The following is a 20,977-nucleotide window of genomic DNA, read 5'->3' on the forward strand; positions in this document are numbered from 1 at the left end:
TTGCACTTAGAGTGAGAATACCTGACTTCTATCTCAGATCTGTATATATGGTTTTGGCTTTGAAAAAGTAAGATAGTGGGGACACTGGTAGAAGATCCTGGTGCAGTTGAAGCTTTTGGTTCAGTGAGTAAAATTGGCACCTAACCTAAAGGAGTTGGGCAAGTCAAGAAGGCTTTAGACCCCCAAAGAAAGGGATATAAAGAACTGTTAAGTTTATACCCTCAGCTGTGATCAGCATGCCAGTTAGAGAGGAGACATGGAAAGCTGCTGTCTGGTCTTCCAGGCAGAGAATGAGGAAGAGCACTTGTACAGTCTGTCATCCAGTACATTAGCAGGCTCATTACAGAAGAGGAAAGTAGACCTAGAGATCCATTTAAAAACAAAAAGAAGCAGTGAGTCTGTAACTGTGGTAGAGAAACAAGAAGGCTGTCCCAAAGCTGTAGGAAGCAAAATAATAGTATAATTAGCTGTGTATTGACTGTTTTTAATATTGGAATTTTATAGGTCACGATGATAGCCAGCTGTAAAGAATTTCTAGATATACAGTTAAGAGTAAATGAAAAGAAAACACTGAACACTTTAAATAAAGACCCAAACAAGATATCTATCAGGTACAGAGATTAAATCTGTTTAACAAAACATTCTTATTTAATTAAAGTGAACATTAGTAATGTAATGCCGTATGTGTTTATATGCAGGTTTCCAATGGAAGGAAGAATAAAAACAAGAGAGATGAAAGTTAACTGGTAATGATAGTCATTCATACTCTTCAGAATAATTATAGTTTCTGATTTATATTTGTGTGATTGGGGGTGGTAGGTCTTACTTTGAACTTGTTTTCTATAATAATGATGAAATAATACAATAAATAGGACACGTTGAAAGTGGGTGCACGGGAGATAGAAGAAAGTGATCTTAGGGAGAAGCAGGAGACAGACAGTTCAGCTGTGGCTGTGATGAATGTGAATCCTGAAGCTTCAGTGAGCAGAGCTTGCTGCCTCAGTCAGACTTTACCAGCTTATGATCTTTGGGCAAATCACCCAGTCTCTGCCTGCCTCAGTTTCCTCAACTGTAAAACAGGAACAATAATGCCTACTTCTCAGGACTGTGTTAGCGGTCATTAGATGAAAGCTTGGTTAATGAAATCTTGCTCTCTTCTTTCTGGGATAAGTGATTCTTTGAGTTTTACTTAGTTTTTTCATCCATAAAGTGGTGATGATAATTCTTGTACAGTCTATCTCACTGTTGTGAAGAAGGAGCTTGATAAATTAAAAATTTTCATGTGGTCTGTTACTTCCTACTTTAGTTCTTGTGTGTGTTAAATTAATACAAGAAATCAGGTGCTTTTACACTTTAAATTAGCATAGTTAGTTGGCTAAGATTGGGACTTTTTAAACCTCTGACTCTAAATTGGTAGCCAATGAAGGAGTAACACAATGGAAGCAATTTCTTAAGAAAATTTTTTTTACTATTAATAAATGGATACAGCTGAAAGACATTACAGAAGAAGCATAAACAGGATTTGGTGACTAATTATGTTCACAGCTTGGGGAACAGTTAAAGAAGGATGTCTCCAAGGTGTCCCATCTTCTTTCATTTTGTGGCTCCATACTTCTTATGGTGACCTTCACCATGAGGCTGTGCCTGCGAAGACAACAGGAGCATGTGTAATGGTAGAATAAATATAAACACTGTACCGAAGAGCTTGTGAATGACAGATATTAGCAGATGAAAGGTCTGGAAAGTAGTAGAGGAAAGGATGAAGAGCCTTCCATGGCTGTGTCTAGGCAAGGCACAGGAGACAGTGCGTCATGTAGGATGAACAGCAAGGAAGGGGATTGACACTGAGAGAGTCTGGAAGGACTGTAACAGCCAGAGAGGAGTTTTTACTTTTGTCCCAAGGGTGATAGAGAACGAGTAGAGTTTACTCAGTAGTAGAATGGTGTGGTCAAGTGATCCCTTTGGTAGATGTGTGGAAAATGGGTTGGAGTTTGGAAAGCCTGGAGGCGGTCCTGTAAATGACACTTTGTGTTTCTGTGGACAAGTGACTAAATCTCCCTGATCTTCTTTCTGTATTTTCTCATCTGTAAAATGTAGAAGTTGGACTGGATTATCTTTCAGGTTCCCTCCATCTTAGAACTCTATTGGTTAGAATTGGGTCAATTGAAATTCTTCTTGTTCCTTTATCTCCTTTTTGAAAAAGGAAACAAGAATGAAGGCTGGTCAGACATTATCAGCCTTTCTATTCTTTGCAGAGATTGCATTAAGGCAACTATTTGATTTTTTTGGTTTTTTTTAAATTTTTAAATAACTTTTTATTGATAGAACGCATGCCAGGGTAATTTTTTACAGCATTATCCCTTGCATTCACTTCTGTTCCGATTTTTCCCCTCCCTCCCTCCACCCCTTCCCCCAGATGGCAAGAGTCCTTTACATGTTGAATGGGTTGCAGTATATCCTAGATACAATATATGTGTGCAGAACCAAACAGTTTTCATGTTGCACAGGGAGAATTGAATTCAGAAGGTATAAATAACCCGGGAAGAAAAACAAAAATGCAAGCAGTTTATATTCATTTCCCAGTGTTCTTTTTCTGGGTGTAGCTGCTTCTGTCCATCTTTGATCAATTAAGGCTCTCTTTATCGAAGAGGTCCACTTCCATCAGAATACATCCTCAAACAGTATCGTCGTTGAGGTATATAATGATCTCCTGGTTCTGCTCATTTCACTCAGCATCAGTTCATGTAAGTCTCGTAAGGCAACTATTTGAACAGTTGAAATCCTCTATAATTATGATATTATTCTTCTGTGACAGACTAGAGATCTGTTTTCTGAACCCATCCATTTCTTCTTTCTGTCCAGGTGGTATTTAGTATAGGACTCTGACAACATTATTTGTTTCTTCCTCCATTGATTCTTAACCAAATGTTCTGAAGAATGTTTTACTCCTCCAGTTCCTGTATTTCCTTATATTAAGTATAGCCTTTTAATATACAATACTGTTTCTCTGCTCCATCAAGGTATTCTGTTCCTTTTGGAAAAGGCATACTCTTCCCTAGTCGTTTTCTAGGACCAAAAGCTCATCATTCCTCTATTTTAAGACATGTTTCAGCAATCCAAATCTTATTTTTAGATCCCACCTTTCACCCACTATCCACTTTCAGAATCTTCCTTTCTCTTTGATAATCTCTGCCTTCAAGTGGGAAGTGATAACAAATATAGCCTATGCTCCTGAGGTCATCACTTTCTTGATTAAAAAAAAATTATTTTTCTCCAATAACATGTAAAAACAAATTTCAACATTTATTTTTTACATTGAGTTCCAAATTTTCTCCCTTGCACTCTCCCTATCTCATTGAGAAGACAAGCAATTTGATATAAGCTAAAGTGTATAGTCATATAAAACATATTTCCATATTAAACATGTTGTAAAAGAAAACAGACTAACATAAACTCAGGTAAAAGAAAGTTTAAAAAAAGTATGCTTTGATCTGTATCGACTCCATTAGTTGGTCATCACTTTCTTGCCTAACTTCATACCCTGTAGCAAGGCATTTTGAATTTCTTCTGGTAGCATCCTCTGTTCTCACATAAACGATTAAGAGGTGAGTACTGGCCGAAAGATGTGAAAAGTCTTTAGGTGTCACAGATGTTACACATAGCTGTTATTCATTTCTGGCTAAAAAAATAAGTTTCTGAAGGTCACTACACAATTTCCATTGTCCTTGTTTTGTAGAATCAAGAACCTTTTTCTGGGTCATCCTGATAGGTTTTGTGACCCACTCTTATAGTAGATACTTCATCTGCTGTATTATGTCCTTTTCAAGATGACTTTGTATTGGCATCTTATCCTAATTATTCTTCAAAATAGAACTTACCTTCTGGTTTTGAATTTCAGGACTTCTAGATAACTTCTGACCATATCTATGATTCTCCCTCAGATCAGCTTCTCTTCCTCTATTGGTTTAATGTTAACCCCCACCCAATTTTTTTTTTTGCCCTGAAGAACTCACATCATTTTGTATCAAATGCTTTTTCGACTGTGTTTATTTTATTTGCAGTCACCATGGCCTACAACTCATTTTTTTTTCCATGAGAGAGTCCAGAAGTCTCATAAAACCCATTCTCAACTGTATTCTTCATCATAATGGTGTTCTGGAATGGTGTTAACTTTTCTAAAATTCCTGATTTTATATTTTGAAATATAATTAACTGATCTTCTAGAAGCAAGGTATGTTTTATTTATGCAGTTTATTCTGGATCCAGAAGGTCTTGAAGAAGTTATAATCTCTTTAGCTTTGGTTGTGATGGCTAGGGATAAGGAAGGGGCAGTGGGTCCAAATAGAATAGGAATAATACTAACAGTGTGAGACTGGAGGAGACTGCCATGTAATATGAACATCCCCATACAGGATGGGACTCAAAGTCTGTCTATAACAAGGCATTTAATCCCCACCCTGAAATGCATTTCTAAGTCTTCTATTTCCAACCTACCTTGAGTTTCTGACAAGAAAGTATATCATTGGACCATATTTCTTCATTAATAGAGTTTTCATTATTTTCTTCAGGAACTTTTTAATTGCCTTTTTTTTTTTCCAAATTTGAAAAAAAAAATCCAGAGAAAATTCATTCTTCTTTCCTGATTTTCATGAATCTGTGCCCAACTTTCTACTTGCATCATCTTGCCATATTGCTACCATGTGAGAAACATTGATTTCACTTTCAGTGTGATATTTACTCATATTGGCCGGTTTTTGGCACATCCCACTCCCACTCGGGAGTCACTGACAGGCATGTGTAGTGCACCTTTGCACCACTAGATGGAACTCATGCATCTTTGGGTCGCTGATTGCTGTATTTCCCAGCTGCCTTTAAAAAGCTGTTTATAGGGCAATTCAAAGCAACACCCTGTTTTTCAGTCAAGTACTTTATTGACAAAGAATACAACCTTGTAATCAGTTTGCATTTGTATTTAATGCTTAGCAAAAGCAGTTAGTAAGTTGGTTTCAGAACTGTGCCACAAACTGCAATTCTATAAGAAGTTTATAGCGATATTTTTATATTTGTATATATAAATTATTATTTATTATTACCTCCAACATTGCTTTGCAAACTGATTCTCACTGGGAGGTTTACTGTTAAGTTACTATGATTGATTTCTTCAGGTTGGGCTGTGGACATCCCTCTGCCCTACATTTATTTCCCTTGCCTCTGCATAACACTTGCTTTAGGGTTTGGAGCTTTGCCCTGAAGCTAAACTCTTCAGGAATCACAGCTGAGTTTTATTTTCAGCTAATTAGTACTTGTTTTCCAATTGGATAGGTCTGCTCAATCTGGAAGATCACAGAAATTGTCTCTGGCTGTTGTCACAGCTGCAATGCTAGAAATAAACAAAATTGTAAAATATGGCTGTTCCTTTTTTCTTCTTTGTCCTCCTAATGCTTTTAGCCCAATCAGAAGAGCTTTTAAGTCTAGTCTCCTAAGGAACTTGACAGGTCTGGGCAAGCCTTAGCTGTTCTAGTTTAAACAAGAAGATAATTTGTTTATCAATCTCTGAGCTTTTTGGAAACTGACAAGCAAATTTAGTCTGATTCTTTTTAACCAGTTAGATAGCATGCATCTTAAATTGAATAGATAACGTCATAGATTTTTCTTTTCTTTTCTTGGCTGAATCATTGAAAGGAATAGGAAATAAAAAATCCAAAGGCAAGGCAATGGCTCAGTTTGGTTTTAGGCATATTGATTTCCCTGTTAAGAGGGCACACTTCCCACATGCAAACCTCATGGCCAGTAGATCTCCATGTCACATTTCCTGTGCCCCACGTTCAGTAAATGCAGAAATCCCTTACCCTCCAATGCCTCATTATGATATGGAGATGACAGGAGGTTCTGGGAAAACTTAGAAAGCAGAATAGAGACAGTGGCAGGTTATACTGGAGTGAAAAGGCTTCATGGAGCCTTCCAGCAACCTACTGAGAGATTTCCCAGCAATGTGGCCACATGAAGGTTTTTTTTTGTGTGTCTAAAGCAACCATGAAACACAGATATATTCAAAATAGCTCTGTTCTATCTGAACCCTTACCACCTCTGTAGTGATGATAGCAATGGCAGAAAAAGAGACAGAAAGTATCCCAAAAATTGTTTGATTCTTAGATCTCCAGTTTTAATGACTTTTGGTAGTCTAAATATAAGATCCTTGACCAATAAAGAACAACTGTACATATTTCTGGAGGTGCTAAATCATAATAGTCTTGAAATCTGAAGAGATAAGGAAGTTGCTGCTCAATGGCACCCCTTGGAGAGGCAAAAGATAGGGTAGGTTTTGCCATATGGCAAAAGCATCAGACATTATTTTGTAAGATGTCTGGTAATCTACCAATAAGCACTTCTTAGGTGCTTACATTGTGCCAGGCACAATGTAATGTGATCAGAACTGAGGCTACAAAGAAAAAGCAAAATATAAAACTTGCTTCCAGAGCTTACATTCTAATGAGGAAGATGATATGGATGCACATGAGTGTAATCTGTGTATACACACAGAATAGGTACATGGCAACCTTTGAGGGATGGCACTAGCAACTGGGGCCTAAAAAGAGGTCTCCTATAGGAGTTGAAGAGAGGGAAGTTTAGGGGGACAAATCATAAGTTGTGTTTTGAACCTGTTGAGTGTGCAATGCTTATAGGGCATCTATATCAAATTGTATAGTAGGTGCTGTGATTCTGGAGTTCAGTGGGGGGAATAGGACTGAATATAAATGTAATTGACTCCAGGGAGACTTTATGAGATTGGCAAATGAGAGAGAAAAGGGCCTGGGACCGAGCCTTGGGAGATACAAGTTAGTGGGTACCACAGGATGAAGATCCAGCAAAGGAAGCTTGAGAGGGAACAGGCAGGTAGGAAGAGAAGCAAGCCAGATCAGGGTGGCAAACACTAGCTAGGAGGAGTAGGTAGCCAATGGTGCCAGGTTCTACCAAGAGGTCAAGAAGGATGAGGAGTGAGGGCTAGTGGTGCTTTTGGAGAGGAATTTATTTATATTTTTATATTTGTATGTTTTATATTAATTATTTATATTTAGATAGATCAAAAGCCATATTGCTATAGATTTAGAAGAAAGTAAAATGAAAGGAAGCAGAGACTTTTCAATGAACTTACCTGAGAAGAAGTGTGAGACAGAATGATATTTAGTGAGACTGGTTAGGATTAAACTGAGATTTTTTTAAGGATATGGTAGACATGATCATATTTGTAGGCACGAAGGAAGGAATCAATTGATGAAAGAGAGAGACAGTGAGAGATGGAGAGAGACAGAATAAAAAAATAATGAGACACAAGAGAAAGTAAGAGACAGAGACTAAGAGACAGGGAGACAAAGAATGAAAGAGAATGAGAGCCAGAGAGCTAGAAAAAAAAAGACAGTGAGAGAGAGAAAGTGAAGAGACCGAGGGACAGTGAGAGATAGAAGGAGAAGGGACACAAAGAGTGAAAGAGAATGAGAGATTCAGAGACAGACAGAGAAAGACAGTGACAGAGACAAATAGTGAGAGTGAAAGAGACGAACGGTGTAGGAGACAGTGAGAATACGAGAATGACCGTGGCGCACCCCTGCTGCCTAGGTTGGGGGAGGGGAGACCTGGGCTCCACGGTGGAGAGGAGCTGGCCTTGGTGAGTGCCAGGTCCGGCTCTTCATCTGGGCGGGAAGGAAGGGGCAGTGGCTGGTGATGTCAGATGATGGGTGTGGGGGTGACACGGCCAGCTTTGGCCGAGGTTAGGGAGGGGGAATGCCGCGGATCGGCCCACGCGGCAGGGAGCGGTACGGGGGAAAAGGGGACCCGCTCCCTCTTTGCTAAGGCTTCGCACGGTCTACCTTGTCCCGGTGGTGTCTCCCAGTGACCTCACGGGCCGGCCCTGCAGGTATTTTGTGGCCGAATCCCGGGGCTCCCAGTGACCCCTCGTGGGGTTTTCTGGGCAGAGACCAGCAGTTGTCTTCGCCTCGTCCATGTCCGGTTCGTTGGGCCGGGGACGCGTAGGCAGACGGGGCCGGGGATCGGGCCGGGCTCTCACCGCCCGGAGGTGTCTGTGGCTGCATTAGAACTCCCCTCTGTGGACCCGGCGCTCTGTGCACTGCGGCGCCCCCTGGCGGTCCGGGCGGAGGCGGGGAGACGCGACCGTGCTCTCCTGGGGATGTGGGGGGTGGGGGGTAAAATGTGGAGAGCTCGGGTGGAGTAGGACGGCAGGCCTCGTCTGTAAGCCACGAACTCTGGGAGGAAAAGAGGTTTCTTTCTAACGACAGAGAAAAAAGGAAGAGACCCGAGAGCCCAACCGTGTACAGGGAGTGGCGGGAAATAAAGGGAAGTGTGGGAAGCGAGGGGGGAGCCTCAGGAAGGGGCTGGGCAGCAGTGGCGAGGGTTCTGATCCCCTTCTCATCCATTTAAAGTCTCTTCCTCCTTTCCGCCGTCTCAGTCTCATTCAGGCTCACCTGGGATGCCTTCCTCTCCAGGACTTCACTTTGACACAAGACACGGCTAAGATTTTCAGAAGTGGCACGAGGATTACAAAATGTATGAGAAAGGTTAATGCGATTTCTCTCCACTTTCTACTAAACTAGGAAACTAATTGATGACAAAACAGCTACCTCTCTTCTTTTAGGGTTGTCAGAGTATCTGGCTGCACAAGAAAAGAAGTTTGCAGTCTTATTGAATAGCTTGATTTTAGCTAAATGCTTTCGGGCTAAAGTTTGGGAAAATTCCCAGCATGTATCCAAGCAGCTGGAAAAAATCGGTAGGTATGAAATCTTTAAAAAGGGTGTCTGACATCAACAATTCTTTTCCAATTACCGTTGTCAAAATTCAAAACAATATATGTAGACTGGGTTAAAGGAGATATCTTAATTTCCTCATGGTAACCTAATTTTCATTTACCCTTTTGTAATTTGAAGTTGCTTGGAAAAAATTGGAAAGCTAAATAAAATACTTTTGCTTTTTTTCTTTTTTCAAACCAAGATATTTTGCAGTTAATTTAATCCTAACTTTTGTGATGTGTGTTTTGTTTTAACCCTAGTGACAAAGCATAGCACTCTTGGCCATACCCAATTGCATCAGATCCTGTCTAGTTACATCTCAGCATTCTCACTAGTAATAGGATATTGCCACTTTCTTGGGGTCAGAAATCTTGAGTTCAAGTTCTGTTTATTAACTTTGTGAGCTGGGACAAGTCTTGATCTCCATCATTCTCAGCCTTCTAGTTTACAGGCTTGCATCTGTTAAAGACCATTAAGTCAGAGAGGAGGAGTGGGAGGAGGAGGAGAATCTATTAAAGATAACAAAAATGAAAAGGAACTTTATTAAAATTGTTTACTTTTATAATTGACAGCACAATATGCTGTAAATATAATAAAAATATTTTCCTTAATTAATTGAAGGAGATGGAGGGATGAATGAGAAAAGGGAAGGGGATATACTAAAAGTGGGAGGAGACAAAAGCAGATGGAGATAAAAAAAGAGGCACTGTGTGGAGACCTGTTCAATACAGACCCTTTGGGGGAGCAGTACCACCATCTTTTGAGCTCTTAGACTATCACTACTTCAGAGTAAAAATGATGTTGTTGCATTTTTTCACTCATAGGCACTAATTTATAACCTAATACTTGCCGTGTTAGCAATTAAAACGGCCTCTCTTCTGTACTGAAAAATGAAACCAAATATTTTTTACATCAAAAAAGAATAAAATAGAGAAAAGTTTGGTTATAATCTTGTAATAAATTTAATCACCCACTTGAAAAATTTTCAAAATTAAAATAAGCTTTATCTCATGTTTCCTTCATATATTTATTAATTGTTGATAGAAAGGATTTTATTGAAAATAGTTGGTTTAAAATGTCTTTTCTGTTTAATTTTCCATAGGTGTTTCACTGTCAAATGCAATGGTAAATGCAGGTCTGACTTCCTTTAAGAAAATAGAAGATATCAATGCTAGAGAACTTGAGTTGGTATTTATTATTCATTTATTCTGAATGCTATTTGGATGCCATCCAAAACCTAACTTTTATATTTTTCTTTTAAAAATACTGTCCTTCACTATGCCAATTTCTACAAAATGTTTTGAAATTTTGTAGTTTTACAAGTGCTAACTGCTATTGAAACTTATGACTGTGAACAATATTCTGCTTCAAAGATTTTCAGCATTTTAATCAAATATAATAACATTAATGTTTTCAGATTTTAAATAGACATCCTCCTTTTGGAAACCAAATCAAAGAAACAGTGATACATCTACCAAAATATGAACTTGAAGTTGAACAGGTATATTATTCTCTTTTGTTAAATCTTTTTAAATTATCTCTTTTTTAAAAAAACAGCTGAAACAAAAGAGCCCATGTTACCAATTTATTGGGCAATGCCCCAATCCCTGCCAAGGCCACAGTAATTCAACTTTCCTTAGCACAATGCTGAAGCCAAGTATGAGGATTATTTTACTTTTAACATTTTCATGACTTTTTTTTTTTTAAGATTTCAAGATATAGTAACACAGTAGCTGAAATCTTAGTGACAGTCTTCCTAAGAAACTTCGAACAGCTTCAGATCAAAAGAACAGCACCAGATTTTCACTACGTGACATTGTTAATAGGAAATGCAGATAACCAAGTGGTTTTTAAACATAAACTTATGTGAGTAAAATATTTCCTTTTATGTGGGTTTTTTGAATAATACACTTTAAAAAAAGACTGAACTGAATAAAATAATAAGTAAAATATAAAAAAATAAAACTGAATAGTGAATGAAAGGCTATTATTGTGGTCTATAGAAGTGCAAGGACTCTCTTCCCCTTTTTCCTTGGAGCTGGTAGAGTCAAATTTCCTGACTTTTCCTTCTTATATAAGGCCTTCTAGAAGCTTCCATTGACTTCTGTTATCACAGAACCTTTCTCACTCAATTCAGAACCAGTCCTGTATTCTCCATGCTAAAATCTGACATCACTACTGTAGCCACTGTGTGGAATTAGATAAAATGTATCTGGTATATTAGCATCCACCACTGCTAAACATTCAGCATATCATTTTTATTTTAGTCATTTATTCTCAAGTTTTTCATGGAGGAACCAGTTATCCGTAAGAGTAAATAAGGGAAGTGACATTGACAAGGGAATTCCTTAAGCTGTGAACATGTTCATGGACCCCAGTTGTAGGCAAGAAAGGGAGAGTAGAAAATATATGCCATTGTTGCCACTTCTTTCATCCCCCCAAAAAAGAAAGCTAGTTATGAGAATCATAAAATAAGCTGTTAGCCTTGGGAAGTGACCTTGCTTAGAATCATTTCTAACTTATATTTCATCTAACACTGGTATCATCTTAAAAATATGTTAATATGTATTTCAGGGATTCTGTTTTACTAAAAACTGGAAGTTGGATTAAAAAAATTGATGTTAAAAGAGCATTTCAATCTGAAGAACTTAGCATTAATCTAATTAGTTCTGAATATGGTAAGTTAATTGTAATGTAAAAGTTATAATTAATTTCAAGTTTGAGAAAAGAAAATATTTTTTATGTTGAGACATAAAACAATGAACGTGGCATTATGGTAAAAATACTATATTTATATAATACATTTGAAATTCAAAGTCAACTATGCTTTAAATGTATTAGGCAAGAATAACCAAAGGGTTAATAATAATTCACAATCTGAAAATGAAGCTATACCCAGTATTTCATGAATCAAGAAATCAAGTTTTATTTGCTGTGACAATTTTGTTTTCATTTCTTATTTTTAGATACTTACAATTTTACCTATAACATTGAGTATCAGGTATTTGATTTATTGGTTCTTTAATTCTTTTAGCCGTGGTGAAATTATAAAAATAAATAAATGACTTCAAATAAAAGATTGCAAATTTTCATAACTTCTTATCTTGTAGTGGGACTTGATATTCAACAGAAGTTTACAGCCTTTTACTTAGGGCCCAACAAAACTGAAAATGAAATGATTATGCAGAAGAATTTAGAAACAGAGACACATTCAAGATATTCAGATAGCTCTGAAAGCAGAGATGATGGTGCAGGTAAATGACAATATCTTTACTAACTTCATTTATACTCTTTATGTTCCTTTTAGTACAGGTTTCTTTAATATTCTGAAGTAAAGAAATTGATAATTTGAAAATAATTGATAAAAATAATAATAATAAATTAATAAAACCTAGAAAGTGTGTTTTCTTCATCACAGTAAGGAGAAGCTGGAAATAATGGTACTTTCTCTACATTCTCTTCTTCACTACTGTCATGATTGCCATCATTTTATTAGTTGACTCATGAAATAAGGTCTTGTAGCCTTGTTAATCAGTAGAAAATATGTGTTTTTCTTTGCTTATGTTAAGGAGGTCTTCCCTGTCTTGTTAGCCATCTAGAAATCCTATCTACCATTTACCCAACTCAAAAGCCACCTCCTCACTGAACTTTTCTCTTCTCCTCCCACTCACTAACAATTTTCCTCTCAGACTTCACTTTCCATATACTTCCATGTAGTTTAAAGATAATCATCATATATGTTAGTGATTTATTACCCTCCCAAAACATAAGTTCCATGAGCACTAGGATCATATCTTTGCCAGTCAACAAGCTTCTACATAAATGCTTGATAACATCTCTTTGAAAGTTTTTATTTCCTCTTTGGCTTAGCTCAGGGCTCTGTACACAGGAAGTACTTAAAACTTTTTGAATGAAAGAATGGAAATACACATTTTCTGAAATGTGATGGCCAAATTGAAGAATGACATTGGCATGTTTAAACATGTCTAGTAGACTGTGACCAAGACAGTACAAAGGTACTAAAATTCTGCATACCAAGATCAATGAAAGGAACTTAGGATTTTTAACCCAGAAAATATGTTTAGAATTCTCAAGTAAAGGAAGCATGATCCTCTTCTGATTCTTCTCAGAATAGAACCAGGACCAGTGAGGGAAAAGGCAGGAAAGATTTCTAGTTAAGATGAGGAAGAAGTTCCTAAATGAAGAAGATTCTCCTCACTTTGTGAAAACATCTTTCCAAATCAAATCAACACAAATTTATTAAGGGCCCGCTATGGACCAGGTACTGTGATAAGTGCTGAGTATCCAAAGAAAGGCAAAAGTCAGATCCTGCCCTCCAGGAGCTCATAATTGAATAGGAAGACAACATACAAATTACTCTGTATAGGCAAGACATAGGATGAATTTCGAATCATCTTTGAGGGGAAAACTTACATTGAGAAGGATTAGGAAAGATTTCTTGCTGAAGATGAGTTTAACTGAGATTCAGAGGACTCCAAATGGAAGAGATGAAGAAGGAAAGAATTCCAAACATCGTGGAACAGCCAGAGAAGATGTCCTCAATTAGGAGATGGAGTATGGTGTGACTGTAGAGGGCATATGGTGTAAGAAAACTGGAATAGTAGAAAGGACTTTAAAAGCCAAAGTATCTGGAAATAATAGGGAGCCGCTGGAGTTTATTGAGTAGGAAGGATGACATGGTCAGACTTGAGCTTTAGGAAGATCAGTTTGATAGCTGAATAGAACTGGAGTAAGGAGAGACTTGAGGCAGGCAAACCCCCTCTCCCAGAAACTATTACAATAATCCAAGGTGAGAAGGGGACATTTACAAGAATGGGCCACACCAGGCAATAGCTTGAGGGCAAGCTGAGAGAAAGTTGGGAGTCAAAGATGACACTTTGGTTACAAATCTGAGTGACTAAGAGGATGTGATGCCTGTGACAGCAAAAGGGGATATTAGGAAGGGAAAAACTTGAGGGGGGCAAGATAAGTGAGATCAGTTTGGATATGTTGAACACAAGATTTCTACCAGACATCCAGTTGGAGATGTCCAATAGGCAGTTGGAGATTTGAGTCTGGAGGTTGGGAGAGAAGTTAAACTGAATAGATTTGAAAATCATCTATGTAGAGATGATCACTGAATCTTTCAGAGTTTATGAGATCCCCAAGTGAAATAGCATGGAGGGAGATGAGGATAGACTCACAGCAAAAGCCTATGACCCCCATAGTTATCAGGCATAATCTGAACGAAGATCCAGAAAAAGAGACTGAGAAGGAATCATCAGACTAGGAGGAGGAAAACCCAGAGAGACCAGTTTTATGAAAAGCTTGAGAAAAGAGGATGTTCAGGAGAACATGTCAAAGGCTTTAGAGGGGACAAGAAACATGAGGACTGAGAAAACTCATCAGATCTGGCAATTCAGAAATCATTGGTAACTTTGGAGGATGAAGTCAGAAATCAGACTGCCTAGTTAAGAAGTGAGAGGAGAGGAAGTGGAGGCAGCTGTTGTTGATGGCCTTAAGCAATTTATCTGCAAAAGGGAGGGTGAGAATTATAGCATGGTAGGTAACAGGAATGGAGAAATCAAGTGAGAATTCTTTGAAGCTTGCTGTTTGTGGACAGCAATCAGTATAGAGGAAGAACTAAAGAAAAGTGATAAAGTAGATATGGCAGAGAGGGCAATCTGCTGGAGGAGACGGAATGAAAATGCGACCACTGGTGCAGGGAGGGAGGAAGGCCTTTGTAAGAAGGCTAATGTATGTGACAGGGCAAAGGAGGAAACAGAGGCGGTGGTATCTTTAGTGCAAGCTGAGGAAGAGGAGGAAAGAGGGAGGTTTCAGGAATGGCCTCCATTTTTTTCAGGGAAATATGGGGCAAGATTCTCAGCTGAGAAAGAGGACACCTGGTCAATTTAAGGAAAATTGAAAAGTTTTTGAAAAGCTGTTATGATGAATGAGACGAATTATTTTGAGGAGTGTAAAAGGGCTGCCTTCTGTAATGAGAGCCCACTTAAGATTATGTAACATAAATTTGTAGCGGGCCTAGTCAACATGGTTTTGTGATTTTCTCTATGTTTAGCATGTGTAAGAATGAAAGCGGTGGATGGTGGGAGTGATTCAAGGCTTAGATTTAGCAGAGCAATATTGGAGATTGTATAAGGAGGCAAAGGACTTGAGAGAAGAGGACAATTAGAATTGTAATAAATCAGTTCAAAGGTCAAGATGGGAAGGGGAGGAGAATGTAACCAATGGAAGACCTAAGTAAAAACTGAGGGGGTGCAAGGATTGGAGGTCAAGGTAAGAATGAAGAATAGGGTTATTGGAAGTAAGGGGGAGGAAGAGGTGGAATGATACCAGATTGTGATCCAATAGAAGACTTAGAATAGAAGATCCACAGAAGTGAACTACTTATGGGGATGATCATCCCTGTATGCAGCAGAAATGGAGCAGAAGAGATGGCCACAGGGAAATGGGGAGTGACCGTGTTTGAGGAAATATCAAAATGTGTTTTACAGTCCCCTAATATGAGGTTGAGAATTGGACTGTGGATGGGATGGACAGCTCTCGGATGGGACATTGGTGGGTTGGAAACAAGACAGTGCAGAGCAGGGTAGAGGACATATTGGGGTCCAGAATCACTTAGATAGGGAGGATATTCATATGTTAATCATTGAGGAATGTGTTCCACAGTCCTTAAGGAGTCAGACAGCAAGGTGGAAGGGGCTGGTTGTGTAAACAAAGAGGCTGGGCTTTGCTGTAATTTGGAGAGTTCCAGGCAGGAACTCAAATCAATCATTAAGTCGACTTCAGGACAGGATCATCAGTTGCTGAATAGGGAGAGAGGCAACTGGTGTGGATTGTAGCAGAAAAGAGAAAGATACTATAAGGGCAAATGAAATGCTGACCCAGCATGGTTGACTTCAATTGAGATTTTTCTTGCTTGGTCACAGCTCCAAATGATCATATTTTTATAGTTTATTAAAAAAAAATATTACTTACAAGTTATGTCACCATGAAATAAATACTGGCCATTGTAAAGAAAAACAAAACCTTTTTTTTTCCTGCCTTACTTCTACATAATTGAAGTTTTCAGCTTGAAGCTTAGTCTTTAAGAAAGTATAATCAAGAAATATGTACTTTGCTAGATTTGAAGAAAATTGATTTGGAATTTATAAAGTCATTAACATTGTAAATGCCATTCTGAGCATGAAAATTTTATGTACTTAAAGAACATGTAAGAACAAGATCATTACTTGTGCCTCTTGAAAGTGTGTGCTTTTAAATGGTGGCTGAGAGGCTGTCCACTTTCCTCCAAGCTTGCTGGTGCCATGTGTGTTAATTTCCCAATTCAAGGACACCACCAGTGTGATCCTTTCCTATTTAAACAAACACTATTGTTTAAAATGTTGCATTTTTACACAAAATTAAGAGGGTATGTGTGTTCTTTTTGTTTTATTAAAACAAGAATACAAAAAAAAATGTGTTCAGACTTGTCAGGAAAAAATAAAGGAATTGCACAGAGCAACATTTAAAAAATATGAAAAACATGAACTCATGTCATTTGTTCACAGACACATATCTCAGAATTTCTAATTAGGCTGCAGATTTAAAGGTATCAGGGATGCCTGAGGTTCTTGTTTTTTTGTGGAAAGTTCTTATTTTGATCCTTTCCCACAGCCTGAGGAAGCTGGCTCTCAGCCCTATTCTTTTTCTCCTTGTGGCTCTGAATATTTGCTCAGAAGACACTTGTTCACTAATAAATTCATTTTATTTTATTTTACATATTTGCAGCTAGGGCTTTTAAAATATAACATGTAAATTAATGTAAATTCATATGCACATTATGCAAAACTATGGAAATGTATGTTCCCAAATACCCTGAAAAAATCTGTTAGCTTTAAAGTATACTTAAGTTTACAGTTTGAGTTAATATTCTCTCAGCACCTTAGTTTTTCAGTTATTGACCTCTATCAATTTATATTAGTAATCAAACTGATCTGGTGAAATCAGGAAAAAAATGCATATTTTTTCCAAGTTCTCTTTTTTTTAAGAAATAGTGCCAAGATTTTGTGATAGCTCAGGAGAAGCATGGTGTAGTGGAAATAGGCAAACAACTGTAGTCTTGGAATATGACTAAATGAGCTCTATTGCTTAATAATCTTGCAACCTTTATCTCCCTTAGTCTTAGTTTTGGTGTCTGCAGAATGGAAATTATGATATACATACTGTATTACAGAATTGTTTAATTTCATGCTGAAAGTACTCAGAAATCTCTGAAATATTGTATACAATATAAGCAAGTGTTAAACATAAATTATCTTGTCCTGAATCCTTGCTGTTAGTTTTCCTGGATTTTTCCAGGAGGCTCCCAGAATCTTCAACAAATCCCTTGAGTCCAGGACAAGTTATTTTTGTCTCCTGAGAAAAGCTTTGTAGAGTCACTCTGTACCAGATTGAATTGATGGCTAGATTTACATAGTTTTCTGCATTCCTATATTCCGGGAGAAGGAAATTCCTTCTTGTCCTAACTTCCTTCTCAGGACAAAGGAACAGAGCCTTAGAAGTCATAGAATATTAAAACTAGAAGAGAGCTGAGACATTATCTGATTTAATCCTTTTTCTTTATACTTGAGGACACCAAGACCAGAAAATCTAGTGCCTTGCCATCCAGTTACAGAGCTAATTAAAGGTAGAACATGGATTAAAACTGAAATCACCTAATTCTCAGGCCATTGCTTTTTCTACTATTTGCAAATAAGCCATAATTATTGCTTTACATATTCTATCCCCTTGGTTGAACTAGGTTAATTAGGACCAGGTTAAGAATGCTTAGCAGAGACAGACAGATTTCTCAGAGGCCCTCAAGAAAAGGTAAAAAAAAAAAATGAGATGATGGAAATCATCTGTTTTCTATATAAGGTTTTTCTTTATGGGATTTAGTGTTTCTTTTTCCAGTATTTTTTTCTCACAAAACAAACTGGCACAAAATTAAAGTTTAGTTCAATTTGAATTAATTTGCATAGGTGTGTGTGTGGGAGGGAGAAAGAGAGAGAGAGAGAGAGAGAGAGAGAGAGAGAGAGAGAGAGAGAGAGAGAGAGAGAGAGAAAGACAGAGACAGAGACAGAGAGAGACAAACAGACAGACACACACACAGAGAGACAGAGACAGAGACAGAGGGAGCCCATGGATCCCAGATTAAGATAAACATTAAATATTAGAGAGAGAGTGAAATAGGTGAATGTCAGAAAAAGGTAACTATTTTGATCAGTTTCTTTACTAAACAAAAATGTATATATTATGAATTGTATAAGTTAACAATAGTATACCTTCCTACAGTATTCCATCCTAAAATGTGATTTGGAGATGTGTTAATAAAAAGATTAAGAAGACTTGCTAGAGATGGAATCAAGATAAAATAAATCATAAAATTTTCAATTATGAAAAAAAAGAGAAATACAAACAGAAAAGTGGTAGTCATCATGTATTATATAAGAAAGAGAATATAGAATGAAAATTGTTCAGGCTTTAGCACCGCCTGATGTTTTATGATGGTTCATCCACGCAGCCAGCCAATAATAGCAAACATATCATCCCATCAAAGTCAACTTATATCTATACTCTCCGTATGTATGTATGTGTATATATAAAAATACACACACACACACACACACCTACCTTCTAATTGTCCTAATAGTGATAAAATTCTTAAGAGTTACAAGTACCATCTTTCCATGTACGAATATAAACACAGTTTACCCTTATTGAATTCCTTATGTTTTCTTTTTCCTTTTTATCTTTTTATGCTTTTTCTGAGTCTTACATTTGAAAAGAAAATTTTCTGTTCAACTTTGGTCTTTTCATCATCAACTATCCAAATTTCTCCTAAAGCATTATATATTATGAATTGTAGAAGTTAACAGTAATGTTACCCAGTTGTGCTGGGTAGGTGATTCTTGGTTGTGATCCTTTAGCTCCTTTGGCTTCTGGAATATCATATTCCAAGCCTTCTGATTCTTTATGTAGTAGCTGCTAAATTCCTGTGTAATCCTGACTGAAGTACATGCTATTTGAACTCTCTGCTGGGCTTGTAATATTTTCTCCTTAATTTGGGAATTCTTGAATTTTACTATAATATTCCTGGGATTTTTCTTTTGGGAATCTCTTTTTAGGAAATTATTGGTAGAGTCTTTCAATTTCAATTTTGTTCTCTTGTTCTAGGATATGAGGACAGTTTTATTTCATAATTTCTTGAAAAATCATGTATAGGGGTTGGTAGTTTTATATCCTGGCTTTCAGGTAGTCCAGTTTTTAAATTGTCTCTCCTGGAGCAGTTTTTCAGGTGAATTGCTTTGCCAGTGAAATATTACACATTTTTTTCTATTTTTCATTGTTTTGATTTATTTGATTTTTTTCGTAATGTCTCATAAAGTTATTAGCTTTCACTTACCCAGTTCTAATTTTTAAGGAATTACTTTCTTCAGTGAGCTTTTTCCATTTGGCCAATTCCATTTTTTAAGGAGTTGTTTTAGTCAGTGAATTTTTGCTATCTTTTTCCATTTTTTGTGCTTCCTGTACCAAGCTTTTGAGTCTTTTTTCTTGATTCTCTTCCATTACTCTCATTTATATTTCTAATTTTTCTTTTAATTATCTTATTTGATTTTTTAAATCTGTTTTGAAATCTTCCAGGAGTTCTTTTTGGATCTGAGACCAATTCATATTTTTGAGGCATTTTGACATTGTATTTTTCTGAATTTGTGTTTTGATCTTCCCTGTCAACACAGTGTGGTCAGGTTTTTTTTCCTGTTTTTTTTTTTTTTTTTTTCCCATTTTCTAGCCTAGAAACTTTTAAAGTTGGCTGTGGTCCTGAGCTACAAGATGCATTGTCCCAAACTTCTTGTGCTGGGGTCCAGGGCCTCAACTCAGTTCTCCTTTACCGGAAGCATGGGGCCTCACAGGTGGCCTCTATGCTGGAGTGTGCAGGGGCCTGACACTGGCTGGCACCAGGACTCTGGTGCCTCTCTATTGGTTTGCAGGGGTGGGGCCTGCTGCTGGACTTGCCTGGATGCCTCCCACTTCACTGTACTGTGCTCACATTTTCTCCAATGTCTTTTCCTCTTTTAAGTTGTCTTGGGCTGGAAAATAATTTTTGCCCTGTCATTTCGTTGGTTCTGTCACTTCAGAATTTGTTTTGAGGCATTATTTTATAGTTGTTTGGAGGTGAATTTGGGAAAGTTTGAACAAGTTCTTGCCGTATTTTGCCATCTTGGCTCCAACTTTTTCCCAAACATTTATTAAGAGCCTTCTTTGTGCCAGGCACTGTGCTAAGCTCTAGGAATTTAAAGAACAGAAAAAGATAGTCTCTGCCCCAAAGAAGCTCAAAGTCTAAAGGGGGAGGACAACATGAAAACAACAAAGAATGAAACTTGAGTCTTCAAGTATGGGCCCAGTCACAGGTTACAAATCTGTCATTCTGGAACTAGCCTCACCAAACTCAGGAAGCTTCATCACTAGGCTGGACATAGAATAACACATTTTTTTAGCAATAGCAGCTTGAAGACTTTATGGGTTAGACAGCTGAAATCTGTAGCAGTGGAGAAAGGAACCACGCTGACAAAAACTGATTATTGAAGAATTGTCATAGCATTGTCCCATAGAGGGGGTGGGGAAGTGGAAAATAGAGACCCAGTTGTTTTAAATGGTCCATATAAATACGTTCTTTGTTTGACAATTATGTCCCTAGAGCTGAGGTTTATGACAATTTGCTGAATGTATTTCTTAAGGACTTCCAACTTCTTTTTTAAAAAATTCTCTGTTCACCAAACAACCTTCTGATCTTAATTTAGTTTTCCAAGTAAGTTTCTGTACTGGGAAGAGAATGTGCTGACAGGCCAGCACAAGTATCTCTGAGTAGTTGTATTTCTAATTGCAAATCCATAAATTAGCTTTCTGATGCATATCAGATTCAGCTGAGTTTGAGTAGCACAAATAAACCCAAGGGTAAGATGACCACTGAAGTTCCAGCTTTTAAAGCTAAAGAATTTAATCTTGAGCCTGTGGTCACAATTTAAATGATATTCAAAGATGCTGCATTCGGTATCTGTCTAATTACAATGTGATGCTTATATATTCTAGTAAATGCAATATTTTCCAGATTTTCCCACTAATTTTCTTCCAATCTT

The 20,977-nt window shown here is 37.4% G+C and overlaps 2 protein-coding genes across 2 annotated transcripts in view; one reads left to right on the forward strand and one right to left on the reverse strand.

Annotated features, from left to right (window-relative positions):
* HFM1 (helicase for meiosis 1) overlaps positions 1 to 20,977 on the forward strand; it is a 103,637-nt gene that overhangs the window by 61,195 nt on the left and 21,465 nt on the right. Inside the window, exons 25-33 of the mRNA XM_051996874.1 lie at positions 505 to 611; positions 699 to 746; positions 8,462 to 8,559; positions 8,648 to 8,779; positions 9,901 to 9,986; positions 10,216 to 10,299; positions 10,507 to 10,664; positions 11,373 to 11,476; positions 11,909 to 12,052. Coding sequence (XP_051852834.1) covers positions 505 to 611; positions 699 to 746; positions 8,462 to 8,559; positions 8,648 to 8,779; positions 9,901 to 9,986; positions 10,216 to 10,299; positions 10,507 to 10,664; positions 11,373 to 11,476; positions 11,909 to 12,052 — 961 coding nt within the window. The remainder of the gene's footprint in view (positions 1 to 504; positions 612 to 698; positions 747 to 8,461; positions 8,560 to 8,647; positions 8,780 to 9,900; positions 9,987 to 10,215; positions 10,300 to 10,506; positions 10,665 to 11,372; positions 11,477 to 11,908; positions 12,053 to 20,977) is intronic.
* LOC127563491 (splicing factor, proline- and glutamine-rich-like) lies at positions 1,447 to 8,451 on the reverse strand. Its single transcript, XM_052000014.1, has 2 exons — positions 7,866 to 8,451; positions 1,447 to 1,644 (listed from the first exon to the last, which is right to left on the reverse strand). The coding sequence occupies exons 1-2, from the start codon at positions 8,427 to 8,429 to the stop codon at positions 1,594 to 1,596; spliced, it is 615 nt and encodes a 204-aa protein (XP_051855974.1). The 5' UTR covers positions 8,430 to 8,451; the 3' UTR covers positions 1,447 to 1,593.

This window comes from Antechinus flavipes, chromosome 4 (genome assembly GCF_016432865.1).
Source record: "Antechinus flavipes isolate AdamAnt ecotype Samford, QLD, Australia chromosome 4, AdamAnt_v2, whole genome shotgun sequence".
Classification (NCBI taxonomy): Eukaryota; Metazoa; Chordata; class Mammalia; order Dasyuromorphia; family Dasyuridae; genus Antechinus; species Antechinus flavipes.

Bases quoted from the DNA above. Each gene is read 5' to 3' on its own strand.
- LOC127563491 (XM_052000014.1), bottom strand. From the start codon at position 8,429: ATGGATGAGAAGGGGATCAGAACCCTCGCCACTGCTGCCCAGCCCCTT. The intron at 1,645-7,865 runs GTAGACCGTGCG...TTGTCTTCGCAG, and splicing joins GGAGACACCACCGGGACAAG to GCACAGCCTCATGGTGAAGG.